This window comes from Stegostoma tigrinum, chromosome 7, assembly GCF_030684315.1.
Source record: "Stegostoma tigrinum isolate sSteTig4 chromosome 7, sSteTig4.hap1, whole genome shotgun sequence".
In the NCBI taxonomy this organism is placed as follows: Eukaryota; Metazoa; Chordata; class Chondrichthyes; order Orectolobiformes; family Stegostomatidae; genus Stegostoma; species Stegostoma tigrinum.
Genome location: NC_081360.1, coordinates 39,303,420 through 39,321,402, shown reverse-complemented (window position 1 = coordinate 39,321,402; position 17,983 = coordinate 39,303,420). Strand labels below are relative to the sequence as shown.

Genomic DNA, 17,983 nt, shown 5'->3' with positions numbered 1-17,983 from the left:
AATATCCTGATTATCCCTGCTATTATTCAGCAACTCAACTTCAACACGCGAGATGCATTTCGTCTGATTTGCGATGTATCCTAAAACTAAACATCACGGTTAGATTGGTGATTGTAGGAGGCTTCGCAGTGGGTTATATGTCCAATTTTAAACAGTTCGCACAGTTTTTACCAGTGTTGGCTCCAGGAGCCATTAAGAGGTCATATTCTGCAGATCGGTTACTTTGACTTTTTTTTATTTCAGAGCGAAAACAAACTACTGCTGATGCCAGAGATGTGAAATCCGAAGGGACCTACTGGACTCGAAACATAACTCTCTCTACAGATGCTGGCAGACCTGCTGAGTTTCTCTCGCCCTTTTCTTTATTCCCTGGGAAGAAGTCTATGTAATTGAACCAAACGTGTGTCACAAAAGCGCGCAGCGACACCTCGTTTCCCACCTTGTCCCACCCCCACAGAAATCAACCCGATCTGATCTCCCTGTACGGAGCAGTTGGGTTGTTCCGTCCCAGTTGTCTGCTGGAATGTGCAGTGCAGGAGACCGGGGAGGGGGGGAGGTGGAAGTATGACAGGCATTAAGTTGCGGGACGCCTGGTTGGGTGGAGCTCCTCTTGCAGAAAGACGTCGGTGGAAAGCTGCCTTCATACCCGGGGTCGGGGAAAGACCGCCTCATTCACATCCGACATCCTCCTCACTTCACTTCCTGACACGAGCGGTGCGCGAGGTTGTTCTGTTGCCATTGGCAGCGCCAGACCAGAGGGTTCTGTTGCCATAGGTAGTGCCAGGCCTGTGTTCCAAATCCGAGTTTTGAGTCACAGTCTGGGAGCGGAGCAGCTGCCCTCCCACCAACAGCGAGAGCAGCGAAGTGGGGGGTGGGGGCGGATTGTCTGACTGGGCAAGCCGCGGCCCGTCGGTACAGTCGCTATCCACCCCGCTAACAAAACAGCGAGTCCTCTGAAGCTCACTCACATTCGCCCCGGATCTCGGACTGAACTGTTAAGAGTTTGGAAGGCGAGCACAACAAGCCGAACAAGAATGGCATCCGCGGCTACAGGCATTGGACGCCCGGCGCTGGCAGTGTTTCTGTTCACTCTCTCCTGTTCTTACGGGTTTAATCTGGACGCCAGCAACCCGTCTGTTTATTCCGGACCTCCGGGCAGTTACTTCGGATTTGCTGTGGATTTTTTCACACCTGCCCCGACAGAGTAAGAGATTTAAAACAATGCGGGGTGGGGGAGGGGGCTTTAAAGCCTGGACACTTTTCAACTGTGAACCAAGTTTGTTCTTCCAACAACAAACATAAAGTTAAGTCTAGGAATGCTGTTATGACTTAAGTGCAACGAATGCTGGTCTGGTGAACTGCTTCGATTGTAACATCTACTCAACGTATTAGTAAATGAAAGCAAGAACCGTATTGTGATTGTTAAATATTCGTGTAGCCCTTTCAGTCAAATCTGAACAACAACGGTACCTGGACAAAGATTGTCACAGACCTGTGTATGACTTGAGTTATCGTATCTGTGTTTGATCGATCCGTTACATTGCACGAGAAAAACGTACTTGCAGATAGGTGACAATACAGTAAATTGAACAAAGGCTTTAACCCCTCACTTTTTCTTTTTCTTATATTCGTACCAGGATAAGTATTTTAGTTGGAGCCCCAAAGGCAAATACTTCTCAACCAAACATAGTCGAAGGTGGGGCAGTATACAAGTGCCCCTGGAATAATGGGGCCAGCAACTGCGAACAGTTTGAATTTGACAAGACAGGTACTGTATACAAGTTCATGGTTCGATTTAACGTTTTAAATAATCATGCAATACTATAGTTGAGAGGATGACTGCTGATATAAGTAATTATATATTATGCATAATTATAGGGGATTTCAAACAAATATTTTACAAAAATCAGTATGAGATGCTTTCTCGAATTACTAATCAGTTGTTCTATCAACCTTTATGACTTTGAGAGTGGTCTGATCAAATGAACATGGTTAATATGACCACTCTTTTTTTAAGTATTCAGTTTTTTCTAAAATGTCAGTCTGCCTCCCTAACAGAAGCACACTATATTGCAGTTTCTGAAATTTAGCCTTTAAGGTCACTTAGAATGTCTGAGATTAACTACATCAGCAGCTGTTATTAAAGGGATGATAATGTATGAGATGTCCAATGCTGAATGTTTAGCACATTTGCCCTATTCAATTAGCAATCCTAATCTTGCCTTCAGTCAGAAAGCTGAGAGTTTGTGATCAAGTCTAGAGATTTGAATACACAGTCAAGTCTAACAATTCAATGATGTAATGATGGAATGCAGCACTGATGGACATCTCTTTTTTCTGGTGTGACCTTAAACTGTTTTACCTTGTTAGGTAAATATATAGCATTCCATGACAGTATTTGTCCCCCAGACACCACCTGTGAAACACCTATGTTGTTCGTTTCAGAAATAATGGGAACTGCAGATGCTGGAGAATCCATGATAACAAAGTGTGAAGCAGGATGAACACAGCAGGCCCTCTGATGAAGGGTCTAGGCCCGAAACGTCAGCTTTTGCGCTCTTGAGATGCTGCTTGGCCTGCTGTGTTCATCCAGCTCCACACTTTGTTATGTTGTTTGTTTCATTGCTGTTTCTGGAACATCATTGTCTGCAAATTGGCTACTGTATTCCAAATACTACAACAGTGACAACTTTCCGAAGTAATATTTAATAAATAGTAAATTGTTTGGGATAAATGCAATATATATTTGCTTATTCTTTTAAAATAGTTTAATGTATTTTAAAACATTGGGGATGAGACCAGTAAGTGCTGAAAGTTCCTGCCGGCACCCCGCCCCCAACCCCATTACCATCCATGCTAAACATCATTTGGTTTTGTTTATTCTTTGCCTGAGAGGTTAGTTGGGACAAGTGAAAGTCAAAACTATTTATCTCATGCTACTGTCTTCATTTACCTCCCCCGCCCCCAATTCAGATCGAGAAGTGCGTGATATGGTCACCTGCATTTATTAAACTAGAGAATGGCAAAAAAAGTGGATTCTGGAGTAATTAAAAAGCAATAATAAATATTTTAAAATACATTAAACCAAGAACAGGTGAAGTAGCAATTTACCTTCACTTCACTCAATCTAATCTACTGTATATGCTGCTCATAATGTGGCTTCCTCTGGGAAACAAAATGCAGACTGAGTGACCACTTTGCAGAACATCTACGCTGTGTTCACAAAAAATAACCTCCAGCTTCCAGTTGCCTGCCACTTCAACGCTGTGTTTCCTGACCAACATTTCTGTTGTGGGCCAGCTGCAATGAGGCTCAGCACAGGCTGGAAGAACATCATCTCATTTTTCACTTGGAGACCCTGCAACCTTCCCAACTCAATATTGTGTTCAATAAGTTTACATCCTGAACATCATCTTCCAAGACCTTTACCCAGTCCCATACCCAGACCTTGTCGTCATTTGGGCTGCTTTCAGCACAGTCAGTCTATTTTCAACAACTTATGGTCCACATTATCAGCTTCTCTCCTTCCCTAACATACAATTGTCCATCCTTTTGTTTGCCAAACTGCCTTTCTCTCCTTCTGGGTTCTGTCTCCATCTATCTTTGACTTTGAAACCTTGACTTTGCTTTCTTTCTTTAGATACCACCAGATCTGATGAGTTTCTCCAACAATTTCCATTTTAGTTCATTTTAAAATAGGTCATTTAATATGTTGACTTGAACCACACCTTGATTTTTGACAATTGTAAATTACATGGTAATATAATAAAATCAGTTGCTATAATTATTGTAATCAGATAATGCAAGGTTTTGGGCTGGGACCCCAACTTTGAAGTCAGTTGAGGTTCCAAGCCCTCACTGTGTGGAAAACAATCACCTTGCAGTGGTTTGTCCTGATCTGACCAGAAGATGGACTTGCCGTAAAGCTCTTAAAGCTGGAAAGCCAATAGAAAGCTTCCATAACCTTAAGGTCTGCAAGAGCAGAAACTTACCCTTTCAGGTAGGGGAGAAAAGGAGTGCCTGGCCACTCTGGACCCAGCCACCCCTCTCCTCAACATTAAGTTAAGGGCTGTTGTGAAAAGGTGCTCGTGGTGCAAATGTGTGTATTTGCCCACCTCTCTTCTCACCACCATGGTGGGGGGAGAATTCTGCCCTAAATATCAGCACCCAGAACTGTTTTTTTAATCATTGTAACTTCAAAGTAATCCTGAGATTGTGTTCTGTGTAATTGGATAATTCTATCTTACATCAGTTGGTTGGTTATTATAGCATCAGGAAGAGAATGGCAGTAGAACTTTTAGTAACGTATAGTTATGCTCCTGCATTATTGCATTTTATTTTGTGCTGTGTTGTTGGCATTTTTATAACATTTAAGAATTAGTTATGTGACTGGACGTTTTTACTAATGCAGCTAGCAATGGTACTTCCAACAGCATAATATAAAACCTTTGTGAGACCTCTTTGTTAATGTCATCTCTTATTGTCAGCAGTTTAAAGTTGGCAGGGGCCCAGAATATCTATGCTGCACTTTTGACGTATTCCTGAGAATTCTGTATGTATCTCCATTCAATGGATAGCAGTCTGTCTGTGTTTCTTACTTTGGACATTAGTCACTGAAGTCTTGAGAGACTTACAATGGCCTATTACTGAATATGGATGTTACAAATGAAGTAGTAAATGCTCAAAAGTTTGACCTCAAGAAGGTCTGATATGTGATGACTACAGACACTTTGGAATTTCAGTACAGATTCCTTACGTGGCCGTCCTCCTTATGCACTAAATATTTCACAATATTCAGACTCTGTTTGTAGTGTTTCAGTTTTTCCTTCAGAAATTGCAGATTTGTACCTTCTGGCAGGCCACACTTTTTTTTAGGAAATAAAAAGTTCAACTGATGCTCCATCTATTAGTTCAGGTGAACACTAAAGTTCCCAGCACAATTTGCAGCAAAGCCTTCATTAATATCACAGAAAATCAGATTAGCTGGTCTTTCAATTCCTTGTTGATTTTGGGTTTAAAAAAAACTGTTACGTTTACCTTTAGAATCCCATGTTCCAAAATAAACAAATGTGTGTGAACTGCTGTGATGCACTTCTGAGTGACAGAGAAAGCACCATGAAAATGAAAGTGTCTTGTTTTTGTTTCTGCAGTTTGGCAGAAGAAAGCTAGTGATATGTCATATTGGATATGTCTTGTACTTTAGAAGTTACATGTGGCTTGCAGGTATTAATGTAATTTGTTGAAGGCTTAACCCATAAGAGCTCTCTGATGAAGGGTCTAGGCCCGAAACGTCAGATTTTGTGCTCCTGAGATGCTGCTTGGCCTGCTGTGTTCATCCAGCCTCACATTTTATTATCTTGGAATCTCCAGCATCTGCAGTTCCCATTATCTCTTGATTCCCTCACTGGTTAAAAATCTGTCTATCTCAGCCTTGTCTCAAATGTCTGACCCCATATTCTGCGATTGTCCTCCAATTCATGAGCCTCAAATAAGGGGAGAAAACCTTTTGGCATCTGTTTTGTCAAGTCCCCAAAGAATCTTGTATGTTTCATTAAGGTGGCCTCTCATTCCTCCAAATTCTAATGAGTACAGGCTGAACTACTCTATGTCTCCACATAAGACAATCCCTTCATATCTGGTATCAGCCGAGTAAACCTTTTCTGGACTGCCTCCAATGCTGGCATATCTTTCCTTAGATAAAGGGCCCAAAACTATTCACAGTATTCCAGCTATTGCCTGACTAGTGCCTTGTATAGTTTTAGTAAATCCTCCCTATTTTTGTACTCCGTTCCCTTTGAAAGAATTTGGATGCTAGCTTTTTGTGTCTCACGGATGAGGCTTCCCAAGTCCCTATTTTCCGTTACATTCTGTAGTATTTCTCCATTTAAATGTTATTCAGTTCCCCTCTTCTGCCTGCCAAGTGCTTTGCCCACTTTATATTCAGTCTGCCAAGTTTTTGCCCACACACTTAACCTGTCCATATCACTCTACAGACTCTGTCATCCTCACCACTTGCTTTCCCAGCTGTTTTTTTTATGTCACCACAAACTTGTCCATAGTACATTCATTCTCTTGTCTAAGTCATTAACATATATTGCAAATCAGTGTGGTCCCAGCAATGAACCCTGTGGAATGCTACTACTTACGGGTTGCCATCCTGAAAATGCCCCCATATCCCAACAATTTGCCTTCTATTAGTTAATGAATCCTCCATCCACATCAATATGTTGCCTCCAACGGTACAGGCTGTTACTTTGCAGCCTAATGTGTGGCACATAATCAAAAAGCAATTGCATGCTTTTTTTTAATGTTGATCAAGTTAATTTATTGTTAAAATATGAGAAAGAAGCAGAATTACAAGAAGTAGAAATTCTTCTCCTTCCATCCCCACTGCGCTGCCTCATGATGAAGGTATTAGACAATGAAAATTTTTTTGACTGTTACCATGATAAATGAGGAGAAGCTGTTTACAGTGGCAGAAGGGACAGTTAACAGAAGAGAACAATAATGTAAAATGATCAGTTGAAGAATTTGAGGTGTCCTAGTTTTTTTTGGCCCATACGGTTTGGAATGCATTGCCTACAAGTTGTTAGTTAATTTGGAAACAAATTTCAAAAGGAAATTAGGTAAATTATTAATGGAACATTTTGTCAGGATTTTGGAAAGAGCAGGAAAGGAGAACTAATTGAAATGCTCTTTCTGAAAGTTGGTACAGACATGATTGGCCATCAAAACTGTACCATTTTATGAATATGATATACCTAGGAAAGGCCCATTGAAGTACTTTAAGGAACTGTGTCATTAAAAATTAAGAATGTTGCTATAATTGGGAAGAGAGACATAGTACCAAAGTTGTTTGTCTTTCTCTTGCTCAGGATTAATGCAAGAATGCCAAGTTTCAAATGGTCACAACAATTATACTGCACAAGAGTGCTCATTGGTTAGCAAGTTGACTTTGATTGGCTGAAGCATTGTCATGGAGAAAGAAGTGGGACACTAAAGACTTCCAGATAATTCATTAAAGGAACAAGGTTGAATATATTCCCTTTGTTACAGAGAACGGCTCGCTGTATGTGTTGCTTCTACTAAGTATAAATGAGCCATGTTACAAGTTCAACTGATCATTGTGTGAGAAGCTATCGGAATTTCAACATGTATACTGACCAGTGAGGGTAAGCTTGCATTAGACAGTGGAGAACCCATTTGTGAATATCTCAACTAGCATATTGAGGAAAGGGAGTATATCAAACTGCTTCAGTCTCAAAAGTGAACTTGGAGGCAGCAATCACTCGAATGTTCAACAGAATTGTGGAAAAGAATTGTGAAAAATTAGAATGTTTGAATTTTTTTTGCATGTATAAAATTAAGTAAGCCATACAAAATGAGCACAATATGTTGTTAATTTTTGCACAAGTTAAGGTAACAAACGTGTGTGAAAAAGAGTCATCGAATATAGACAACATTGTAAAATGAAATGAAAAAGCTTCTAGTGATGAAAAGCTGAATGATGAAAACACTTTGTTTATTACAAATATTGATTGACTTTGTGACTTGCAAAGTCTCAAACTATGTTTCAGATGAAAGTTGGGCACCTGAACATCATAAATAGTCTGGGAACAAAAGAATGCTGGAACTCACAACAGGCCAGGCAACATCTGTGGAGAGAGAGCAACCCAACATTTCAAGTCTAGATGGCTCTCCGTCATAAATAGTCTTTCCTCTCAGCTTAGACTGATCAAAATTCTGTAATCTATTCTTTAATTAGAGAATACTTGTTAATTTGCAGTGAGAATTATTTCAGGAAGCCATGGGCTTCTTACAAAATTATGTTTTTGTAACAAAAGCTCGAATCGCTGCAAAAAAAAGTGCACCACAGTGAATGACAAGTAGACTTTCAGAATGATTGTTGCTATTTCTATGGGAAGTGCTGATGAGAACAATCAGATCTCCAGGAATGAAAATACACTATGAAATCCACGACTAAAAGTGAGTTTTGTGTCATTAAGAGGGGAAGGAACATCCTTTCCAGTAGTTGAATGACTCAGAATCACTGAAAAATATTTAATTCTTCTCTTCCCTCATTATTATACATTTTCCCCTTTAGTTGGAGTGGGTAGATAGAGTATGACTGGTAGTTTCAGTTACAAAGCTTCATTATCTATGGGAAACTCCTAAATTTAGTGTGTGATTGTTGTACTCAGTTAGCAGCTACAGTTGATCTGTTAGTTGACCGCATGAGGTACTATGTCCAAAATGTAGCAACTCATCATCAAAGCGAAGCTAATCTTTACAATACTTCAAACATCAGTTATTTTTACAAATACAAGGTTAATTCAAAAATGAAAGAGAAGAGACGGAGTCCTTGAATGTAGAGTGCTTCTGATCAAGGTTTCTTAAACTTTACAACCAACTCACTTGAGATTGATCTAAAGCTGTATTTGTTCATTTTATAGTAAAATAATTTCACCTTAAGTAAGTAGTTTCCATTTATTCAATTAATACACTGTAGTGTCATAATTCATTTCTTGATAAACTTATTAATGATTGTGTGTAGATATTTTCTGATCAACCTGTGCAGAGGTACTATTACACAACTCTGGATCGGGTAGAACTTGAACTTGAATTGCCTAGGGAGACTATCACTGCAACATAAGAGCCCCCACTCATGAGAAAACTCCTGAGAAGTTTGTATTGTTGGTCACATGTTGACTTATGAATATGTTCCAGAATGGGATAGTGAGGACAGATCCATCATGTATGTTAGTGAGCAAAAGATGAGTACATGAACAATTCTAAAGTATTTTTCCCCCAGTGATTTCTAGGAGGCGGTGAGACTGATCATAGTGAGATGTTTTTGGTTGTTGGCTTTGTATATTGAATTGCTCTGTCTAAATGAGGCTTATGCAGTAACATAAAATACCTAACATTTGTTTTTACAGGATAGCTGTAAGAAAATTGGTAATCATTCCAAAATGAAGACATAGCGAACAGCATCCCTACAAATACTGTTCAGTGCTAATTTTAAAAACTTAAGGATCAGTTCTTATGGAGTATGAATGTAATTCTGAGAAAATGCAGTGTCAGGTATTTGTTCAGAACTTTTAGATATTAAAATATCCATATTGTGTCAGATTTTCAGCTTAGATTTTGAACCTGTCAGAAGTTAGTCCTTTTTTCTGTTGAATTCACGTTGGCAAAATGAACTTAAATGTCGTAACTTTGACTACTGAGGAGTCCTTTAAAAGCAAGGTTATGTATAATGTATTTTGGGCTGGTGTCTTAAATGGGGTGGCCTTTTCTGAAATGGCTTTGTTATGAATCTAGCTTTGGGCCCTTGCATCTCTTGTTGCTTACCAAAACAATGTAGATTGCCTCAACAATAAACAGCTTTTCTGTGAATACCACTACATGAAATACAATGCACTGTATTGGCCAGCTGTTCAGCATTAATAACAGTTCTCTGATGAAGGGTTTAGGCCCGAAACGTCAGCTTTTGTGCTCCTGAGATGCTGCTGGGCCTGCTGCGTTCATCCAGCCTCACGTTTTATCATCTAGCAAGTAACTTTCATTTTAAGGAAGCAGAGAATTAGATTAAACTTAATTCACTAATCTACGTATTGAATTATTTTCAACACACCTGAAATGTAAGTTTTATTAGTGATGCTTAACAAAATGCTATAAATCCTTAATTTGACATGTAAGGCTGTTAATCAAATCATTTTAATAGTGCAGCAGGCATAACTTGTGGCTATAGCGGGTTGTAGAATTAATGTATAGAGAAATTTAATAAACCGGTCAAAGGTATATTAATGATGATGTTACACTCTGAGTGCTGATGTTTATTTGGGCTCTGGGAATGCGCGTGCTTAGATGGGATAGTGTTTACAAATGGAGATAGCATGCCTGGGGTAAATGATTATGAAATTGGCACATTATGTTATTGGCAAACAGCAGCAGATCTGGATTTATTTATGAATTAAATGTAAAGTTACTGAGCTCATGTTTTTGAAGTGTATCTTTTTGGTTTCTGTCATGCAACAAAGTGCTGATGTCAGCCAGAAGTGGCTTGTTTGGTTGTTGTTATGATATTCATTTTGAGTCATTCAGCTAGGGATTGGATATGTCAGCAAAAACCTTTGTTTGGTGAATTGCTGTATAGCATCCAAAAATAGGTGCTAACCAACATACTAGAGTTCTAGTGACAATGGGAACTGCAGATGCTGGAGAATCCAAGATAATAAAGTGTGGAGCTGGATGAACACAGCAGGCCAAGCAGCATCTCAGGAGCACAAAAGCTGACGTTTCAGGCCTAGACCCTTCATCACCCTCTGATGAAGGGTCTAGGCCCGAAACGTCAGCTTTTGTGCTCCTGGGATGCTGCTTGGCCTGCTGTGTTCATCCAGCTTCACACTTTATTATACGAGAGTTCTGGTCTCCCTTTTTAGAGAAATGGAAAGATTTTTAAATAGAATCAACCAAATATATGAAGGCAGCTCCACTGGTGTTAGAAGTGCAGATTCGGAATATTAAAATGGGGGATAAGTAACTACTTTCCATAGTTGAATGACCCAGTCTTTATTTTGCCTTGTGTTGAAGTCAAACAGTTTCACATGGTGCTCACTGACAAATAGAATCTCCTCTTAACATGATTTTGGAGATCTTAGTTGCTCGTGTTTCTTACTTCAGGCAGTTGGTTAACTTTTCGGTTGCTTTTTTTTGCCGTTTATCACTCTAGAAAGCCTGTCAAAAAGAGGGAAATACTTCCAGGGTACTGTTAGTGGTTGCTTCAGATATAGTTTCCCTGAATGTTCTGATAAGAAATGTTTGGAATTGGTGACAAGGAGGACCATCAAGGAAACTGTAGAGAGCTGAAGCAGCTGCCAGATGGAGGAAGTAGTCAAAATGCAGGAGATACCACAGCGAGTATTCAGAGAACGCTACGATGAGAACTTGGGAGCAACATTGTGGGTTCATTCTCTCCTCATCAGAAGTGCTGTCAGATGCTGTAGTCAGAGCTTGAACACTGAACCCCTGGGTGTTGCTGATTAAGTTACCACCAGATTTTCTGCTGCTTTTCAAGAAGCAGAAAATGACGTCTTCAGTCCCAGTACACTGATGAAAGAGATCTATTGCAGTAAAAGCAATTGCATCTTCTTCCCTGTGGGCTGTGTGGAGTTAAATACACGAGCACCAAATGTCATCCATATGGCAAGCTTCCCTGTGCCGTTGACTGCACATACTTTGGTTTCTGAGTACAGACAGTACTGAATAGAAGGTTTACTGGATTAATACTGTACCAGGACTGAGTGGATTGTTTTATGAAGGAAGCCTAAAGAGGCTAGGCCTGTATCCTGTAGTGTTTGGAAGAATTAGACTTGACTTAATTGAAACAGTTAAGATCCTGAGAGGACTTGACTGGGTGGATATTAAAAGGATGTTTCCTCTTGTTGGAGAATTTAGAACTAGGAACTATCATTAAAAAAGAAAGTACCTACTTAAAACAGAGGTGAGGAAACATTTTTAGCCTGAGTGTTGAGCCTTTGGAATTCCCTTCCTTTAAAAGGCAGCAGATGCAGAATCTTTAAGTATTTTTTACGACACGTGTAGATTGGTTCTTGATTAACAAGAGGTTGAAAGCTCGTCAGGGATATGCAGGATTATAGAATTGGGGTTAAAATCAGATCAGCCATGCTTGTATTGAATGGTGGAGCAGGCTTAAAGGGGCGTGTGCGCGATTCTTGTTCCTTGTTCGTGTCTTTCAAATGCAGGTCTGTGTCTAATCACCTGGCAAGAGTCATGGTCCTGTCATCATATGCCAGTCTTCTGCACTACCTTCATTTCAGACAAGCTGGCAAGTTCTAAGCTGACCTGGGGTTGAGTCATCACAGCAACTGACAGAGCTTCCATGGCAGCATTCATTTCTATATAATGCAAGCTTTGTGCAAAATTCTGTGCACAGTTGGATTTCTATGCTATTGTCAATAATATGCATTCTGAGCAGCTCAAAGTAATTTTCATCTCTGTCTGCTGGCACTGTCATAGACAGAAAAGAGTGAACCACATAGTTCAGAGCTAGATTGGTTCTGGGTGAAATGGCATTGAATGGAGCTCTGGGGTCTGCTATGAACTATTGACAACATGCCTGTTTCCTGCAGTATATAGACAATGGGCTGGACGACATCATTGGTTATGATGTTAGTAAAAATGGACTATCAATATTCAGCTTCTGTGATCTGATTTTTAATATTCAGGACCTTGCATGGATTAAAATGATTTAAAACAAAATCACTGATGCAGTGATCACCTGAGCAAGTTGTGCCAAACCTGATGAAACCATCAATCAAAGAAACCAAATTGTAATCAACATCACCTAAATGACTAAAATCATTCTCTGTGATCCATATCTCCTGTTTGATTTCTGCTTTTGTGGGAGTTTCACCTATTAAAATGAAATTTATTTGTAGATGATCCAACTTTTGGGGGGGGGGGCACGGGAGGGGGAGGAAATGAAGCTGGATAATGGAATACGTCAAAGAACTGTTTTTCAGGCAACAACTGTTGACAGAGAGAGGGAGAAAATGGATTTGTAACATTAGAACTGGAAGGCTCTCTCTCTTCCTTTCTCTGAAGAAACAGCACCTACTGATAACACAGATATCTGCTCACCCAGAACCCAGAAGGATATCTGCAAATTTTGCTGTTGCTGACAATTCAGAACAGAAGTTAAATAATTTTCCGGTTAAAACCTTCAAGGACTCTCAAGATTTTCTCAACTGCCTATTCTTGATCTTCCTTTTATACTTGACACACCCTTCTCTTTAAACTTTATACCTGTGCTTGTGGTGTGACGATGTCATATTTCCTTTGGGATTGGTAAGTAATAAAGTTCACTTCTTTTACTCATGAAGATCTTATAATTGGATCATTAATTTTAACTAGTATTATGGCTTCATTAAAGCATGTTTGCAGCTGCATATTATGTCAGTGGCCAACAGAAAGTAATGAGCCAATTTACCACTTATCACTTTAATGTAACATTAGCAATAAGCAATGTAACGGTAATGGAACTAAAATACCTTAGTGTCCAGTGCAATAGTTTAAAATCTTATACCAAAGAAGAGTCATGTTGAACTCAAAATGGTGACGCTGTTGTCTCCACAGATGTTGCTAGATCTGCTGAGCTTCTCTAACACTTTTTTTGTTTCAAGCACAATGCATTTGTATCGTGCTGTTATGATTAAAATTATGTCTTTCAGAAGTTTGCCAAAAAAACCCACCTTTCAGCTTGAAAAGGCAGTATTGCCAAATATTTGGAATTACAGCAGAAATTTATGTCATTTATTAACCAAAGATGGAGGCACTTGTAATAGAATGTAAGCAGCTGTAAGTAGTTCGGTGGCAATAGTTTATTTTAATATGAGTAACATTGTGGCAGCACAGTGATGTTACAGAGCTGCATAATAATCTGTCATAACTTCCAACGTTCTTTCAGACAGATGAACTGCTATTTAGAAAACTAATGCAATATATCCTTATATTCTACGATGCACTTTGGCCAATTGAAGCAAGGGTTAACTATTCAGTGGAATTTGGAGATAAATCAGGTAGTTTTAGATATAGGGCCATGTCAATATAAATCACCTGCAAAATATTTAATTCATGACATTGTAATTCTCCAAATTGCTTTAACTTTTCATGAGAAAAACTTTTCAGTATTATGTAAACTGAGCGCAACTCCTCAGTCTCGTCCACAATTTCTACGCTCCTTGCTTGTTGGACAAATGGAGGAGTAGATGACATAATCCACCTAAAGAAGGGTATCCCAAGCAAATCGTGTCCCTGTCCTGGTAAACATTGAGTCGTGCCAGTTGCTGCAATGTTACACTTTCACTTTTCCTTTTCACTTTTTATTTCAAGATGGTCCCTTTTTACAAAAGTGTTTAATGGTCCGGAACAAGTCGTTGCTGTTTGTTGGTCAACAGATTTATTTTCATATTCTCCCCGTGTCTGTGCGGGTTTCCTCCGGGTGCTCTGGTTTCCTCCCACAGACCAAAGATGTGCAGGCTGGGTGGATTGGCCATGCTAAATTACCTGTGGTGTTCAGGGCTGTGTAGATTAGGATTATGGGGGATGCTTCCGGGTGGGATGTTCTGAGGGTCGGTGTAGACTTGTCGGGCCGGAGAGCCTGTTCCCACACTGTAGGGATTCTATGATTGTATTAAATTGTTAAGTTTCATCCTCCCTTGCTTCTAATTCTGACCATTTCAGCTTATTTTATGTTTTAACTCAGTGATGGAGTATTTAGTTCTGTGGAACAGAACTTTGATCAAACACACAATTCAATTCCACAAACTACAGCAATGCCAGTCCTTTATTTTTGTCTCACATCTTTCTGTTGCTTATTCATTCATTCATTCATTTTTCTTATTTAATGCTGATAGGCTTCTGAGTAGATGTCTTTTGAAGGCAATTGCCCCTTCTGGAAAAGTGGGGTTAAGTAAATAATGTTCCTTTTCAAACTGTCATGGTAGCTTGTAATTCTAATGTACTATCATTGTGTTGTGTGAACCGATCTAAAACAATGTCAATACTGTGCTCCCAAGAATACCCATTAGATGCTATCAATATTAGTGTGGTACAGAACAATGTAATTTGCAAGGTCGTTTTTCTACAGGGCACAAAGAACATAGGCAGTATCTGCTGGTTATTAATTTGTAGAGGCTTGGCAGCTGGAAGTGAGACACTAATATTCCATATTTGAATTAATTTATCTAGTTTTGTCCTATTTATACTATACTAGCTGTTCATCTTGTTTTATGTTCCATATGATTGTGGTGGCCAAATTAACAATCCACATCCAAGTGATGGTAAATACTTATGGTCTCACAAAAATTGTCTATAAAGACCTCATGATCTCACTGTCTTGACGTTCATACAAATCTACAGCCAAATGACAAAATTCTGTGGACATCCAGCAACACTGATGTCATTAAGTAGGGTAAGAGATCATCACATCAAAGTATGTTCACAGACAGCAAACCAGAATGGAAAATGCAAATTGCACTTGAAATTTTACTGAAATCAACATAAGTCTTTTGTACACAATGTAAAAACTAAATATCAGTGTTTTTTTTACATTAATGGAAAAATTTGACATTTCACAAAAGTAAAATTAATTTTGCATAGCCAGCAAAACTGTTCAATGATTGTAAACTTTGAACAGTATTTAAAACATCAGTTATATCCTTTTCAACAAGACATAACTTTTTGAGATTTTTTTACCACAAGGCTAACAGCATAAAAGAATTACTTCTCATCAGCTCAGATCTGTAATTAATTGTAGACTGAAGGAACTTAGCAGCACACCCAATGGGGACGCATAGAATCATCAATAGTAATTTTCAGATTTCTAACTCTGTGTGCGGTCTTCAGAAGTAGCTGTTCATTTGCAGAAAAGTAATGGAGGTGAATGCTGACAATTTAGCCATCATTGTTAGTGCAAATTCCAAGCTTATGTACTTGCTCAGTTTGGAGCCAGCTTGATAGGCGTATGTAAACTTAAATTGCAAGGCAGTTGTGCAGAAAATATAATCTTGCTGGTGGCAGATTAATTGCTAGCCCTACTACAATAAACATTACTGATGGTGTTACAGTGGTTTACTGAGAGCTATAATTTTGAGTTTTGATTTAATATGTGCAATACGGCAGGCAATGATCAATGATCAGCATTAGGTCAATAGTAACTGAAGTAAAGATGTTTTTAGACCATAAGACTATTAAACGTAGGAGCAGTTGTAGGACCATTCAGCCCAGTGAGCCTGGTTTGCCACTTGGCAAGATAATGGTTGATCTGATAATCCTCAACTCCACTTTCCTACCTTTTCCCCATAATTTTTGATTCCCTTCCTGGTTAAAACTCTGTCTGCCTTCAGCCATGAATACACTTAATGATCCAACTTCTAGTCCATTGCGGTACAAGAGTTCCACACATTCAGTGGCCTCTGAGGGAAGAAATTTCCTCTCCTCTCTGTCTTAAACATGTGATCGCTTAATCTGAGATTAAATCCTCTGGTCCTAGACTCTCCCATAAGGGAAAACAAAGTTTTCACATCTATCTTGACAAGCTCACTAAGAATCATGTATGTTTTGATAAAGTTGCCTTTAATTCTTTTTAAATTCTAATGAGTATAGGCCCAGCCTACTGAAATGCTCCTGAAAGGATAATCCCTCTAAACCTGGTATGAGCCTGGAGAGCCTTCTCTGGACTCTCTCCAATGCAGTATATCTTTCCTTCGACAAAGGACCCAAAGTTGTTATAAGTATTGTAGCTGTGGTCTGACAAGTGCCTTGCACAGCTTTAGCCAAACCTCGCAACTTTTATATTCCATTCCCTTTGACATAAAGGCCAACGTTCCATTTGCCTACTCTGTTACCTGCTGAACTTGGATGCTGGAGATTGTGATTGGATGAGGACTCCCAAAGGCATCTTTTTGCATTCCTTCCCTATTTAAATAACACTCGGGTGTTTTTAAATGTGCTGTGTGCCGTTCAGATGGATGGATAATCAACCTTGCCATTGTTCCGCATTTAAAATCTATGCATTAAGAGATAGCAAATGCCATCATCACTGTATGAAAGGAGTCAGAGAAACAGGTTTCCTGTAATGGCTGCATTCAGTGAGGGTCTCCCATATTATTTGCCTCGATAGTGAGCAACAGATACTGTGCATTTACTAAGGTGGATGTTGTGACATCTGCTTACAGTCAAGATTTGTGGCAGTACGTGACTAGTCTTTTACAATCTTTCATTTCTAGTCTCACTATACATCTCCAGTTTTTTCTCAAGCTTGTCACCATTAATTGCTGCATTATTAGTTGCTTCATGGGCTTATAGCTCTGGAATTCCACCTTTACCACTTGCTCCTTTTAATGCACTTAATGAATCCTACCTTTTTGAGCAGGTTTTTGTTCATAGAGCCATAGAGATATACAGGACAGAAACAGACCCTTCGGTCCGCCGCGTCCATGTCGACCAATATCCTAAGTAAATCTAGTCCCATTTGCCAGCATTTGGCCTAAATGCTTCCTGTTCACTTACCCATCCACATGCCTTTTAAATGCTGCAGTTGTACCAGCCTCCTCGACTTCCTCTGGCAGCTGATCCCATTCTTGCACCACCATCTGCATGGAAAAGTCTCCCCTTATGTCCCTTTTAATTCTTTCCCCTCTCACCTTAAACCTATGCCCTCCAGTTTTGGACTCCCCACCCCCAGGGAAAAGACCTTGTCTATTTACCCTATCCATGCCTGTCATGATTTTATAAACCTCTATCTGGTCAGCCTCTGATACTCCAGGGAAAAATCGCCAGTCTATTTAGCCTCTTGCTGTAGCTCAAACCCGCCAACTCTGACAACATCCTTGTAAATCTTTTCAGAACCCTTTCAAGTTTCACAACACCCTTGCTGTAGCAGGGAGACCAGGGAGACCTGCGTGCAGAATTCCAAAAGTGGCCTAACCAATGCCCTGTACAGGTGCACCATGACCTCTCAACTCCTGTACTCAATGCACTGACCAATAAAAGCAAGCATACCACCTGCTACCTTCACTATCCTATCTACCTGTGACAGCACTTTCAAAGAAATATGAACCTGCACTCCACGGTTTCTTCGTTCAGCAACTCTCCCCAAGACCTTACCATTTAGTGTAAAAGTACTGCCCTGATTTTGCCTTTCCAAAACACAGCACTGCACATTTATCTGAAATAAATTCCCATCTGCCACTCCATGGCCCATTAGCTCTTCTGATTGAAGTCCTGTTATGCTCTGAGGTAGCCTTCTTGGCTGTCTACTCCACCATCCACTTTGGTGTCCTCGGCAAACTTACTAACCCTTCCTCCTATGTTCACATCCAAACCATTCATATAAATGACAAGAAACAGTGGATCCAGCACTGATCCTTGTGGCAGACAACTGGTTACAGGCCTC

The 17,983-nt window shown here is 39.7% G+C and overlaps 1 protein-coding gene across 1 annotated transcript in view; it reads left to right on the top strand.

The window, feature by feature from the left end:
- Positions 1–515: 515 nt before the first annotated feature.
- Positions 516–17,983, top strand: part of itgav (integrin, alpha V) — a 120,240-nt gene continuing 102,772 nt past the window's right edge. Inside the window, exons 1-2 of the mRNA XM_048534142.2 lie at positions 516–1,204; positions 1,638–1,768. Of these exons, the coding sequence (XP_048390099.1) occupies positions 1,035–1,204; positions 1,638–1,768 (301 nt within the window). The 5' untranslated portion in view covers positions 516–1,034. The remainder of the gene's footprint in view (positions 1,205–1,637; positions 1,769–17,983) is intronic.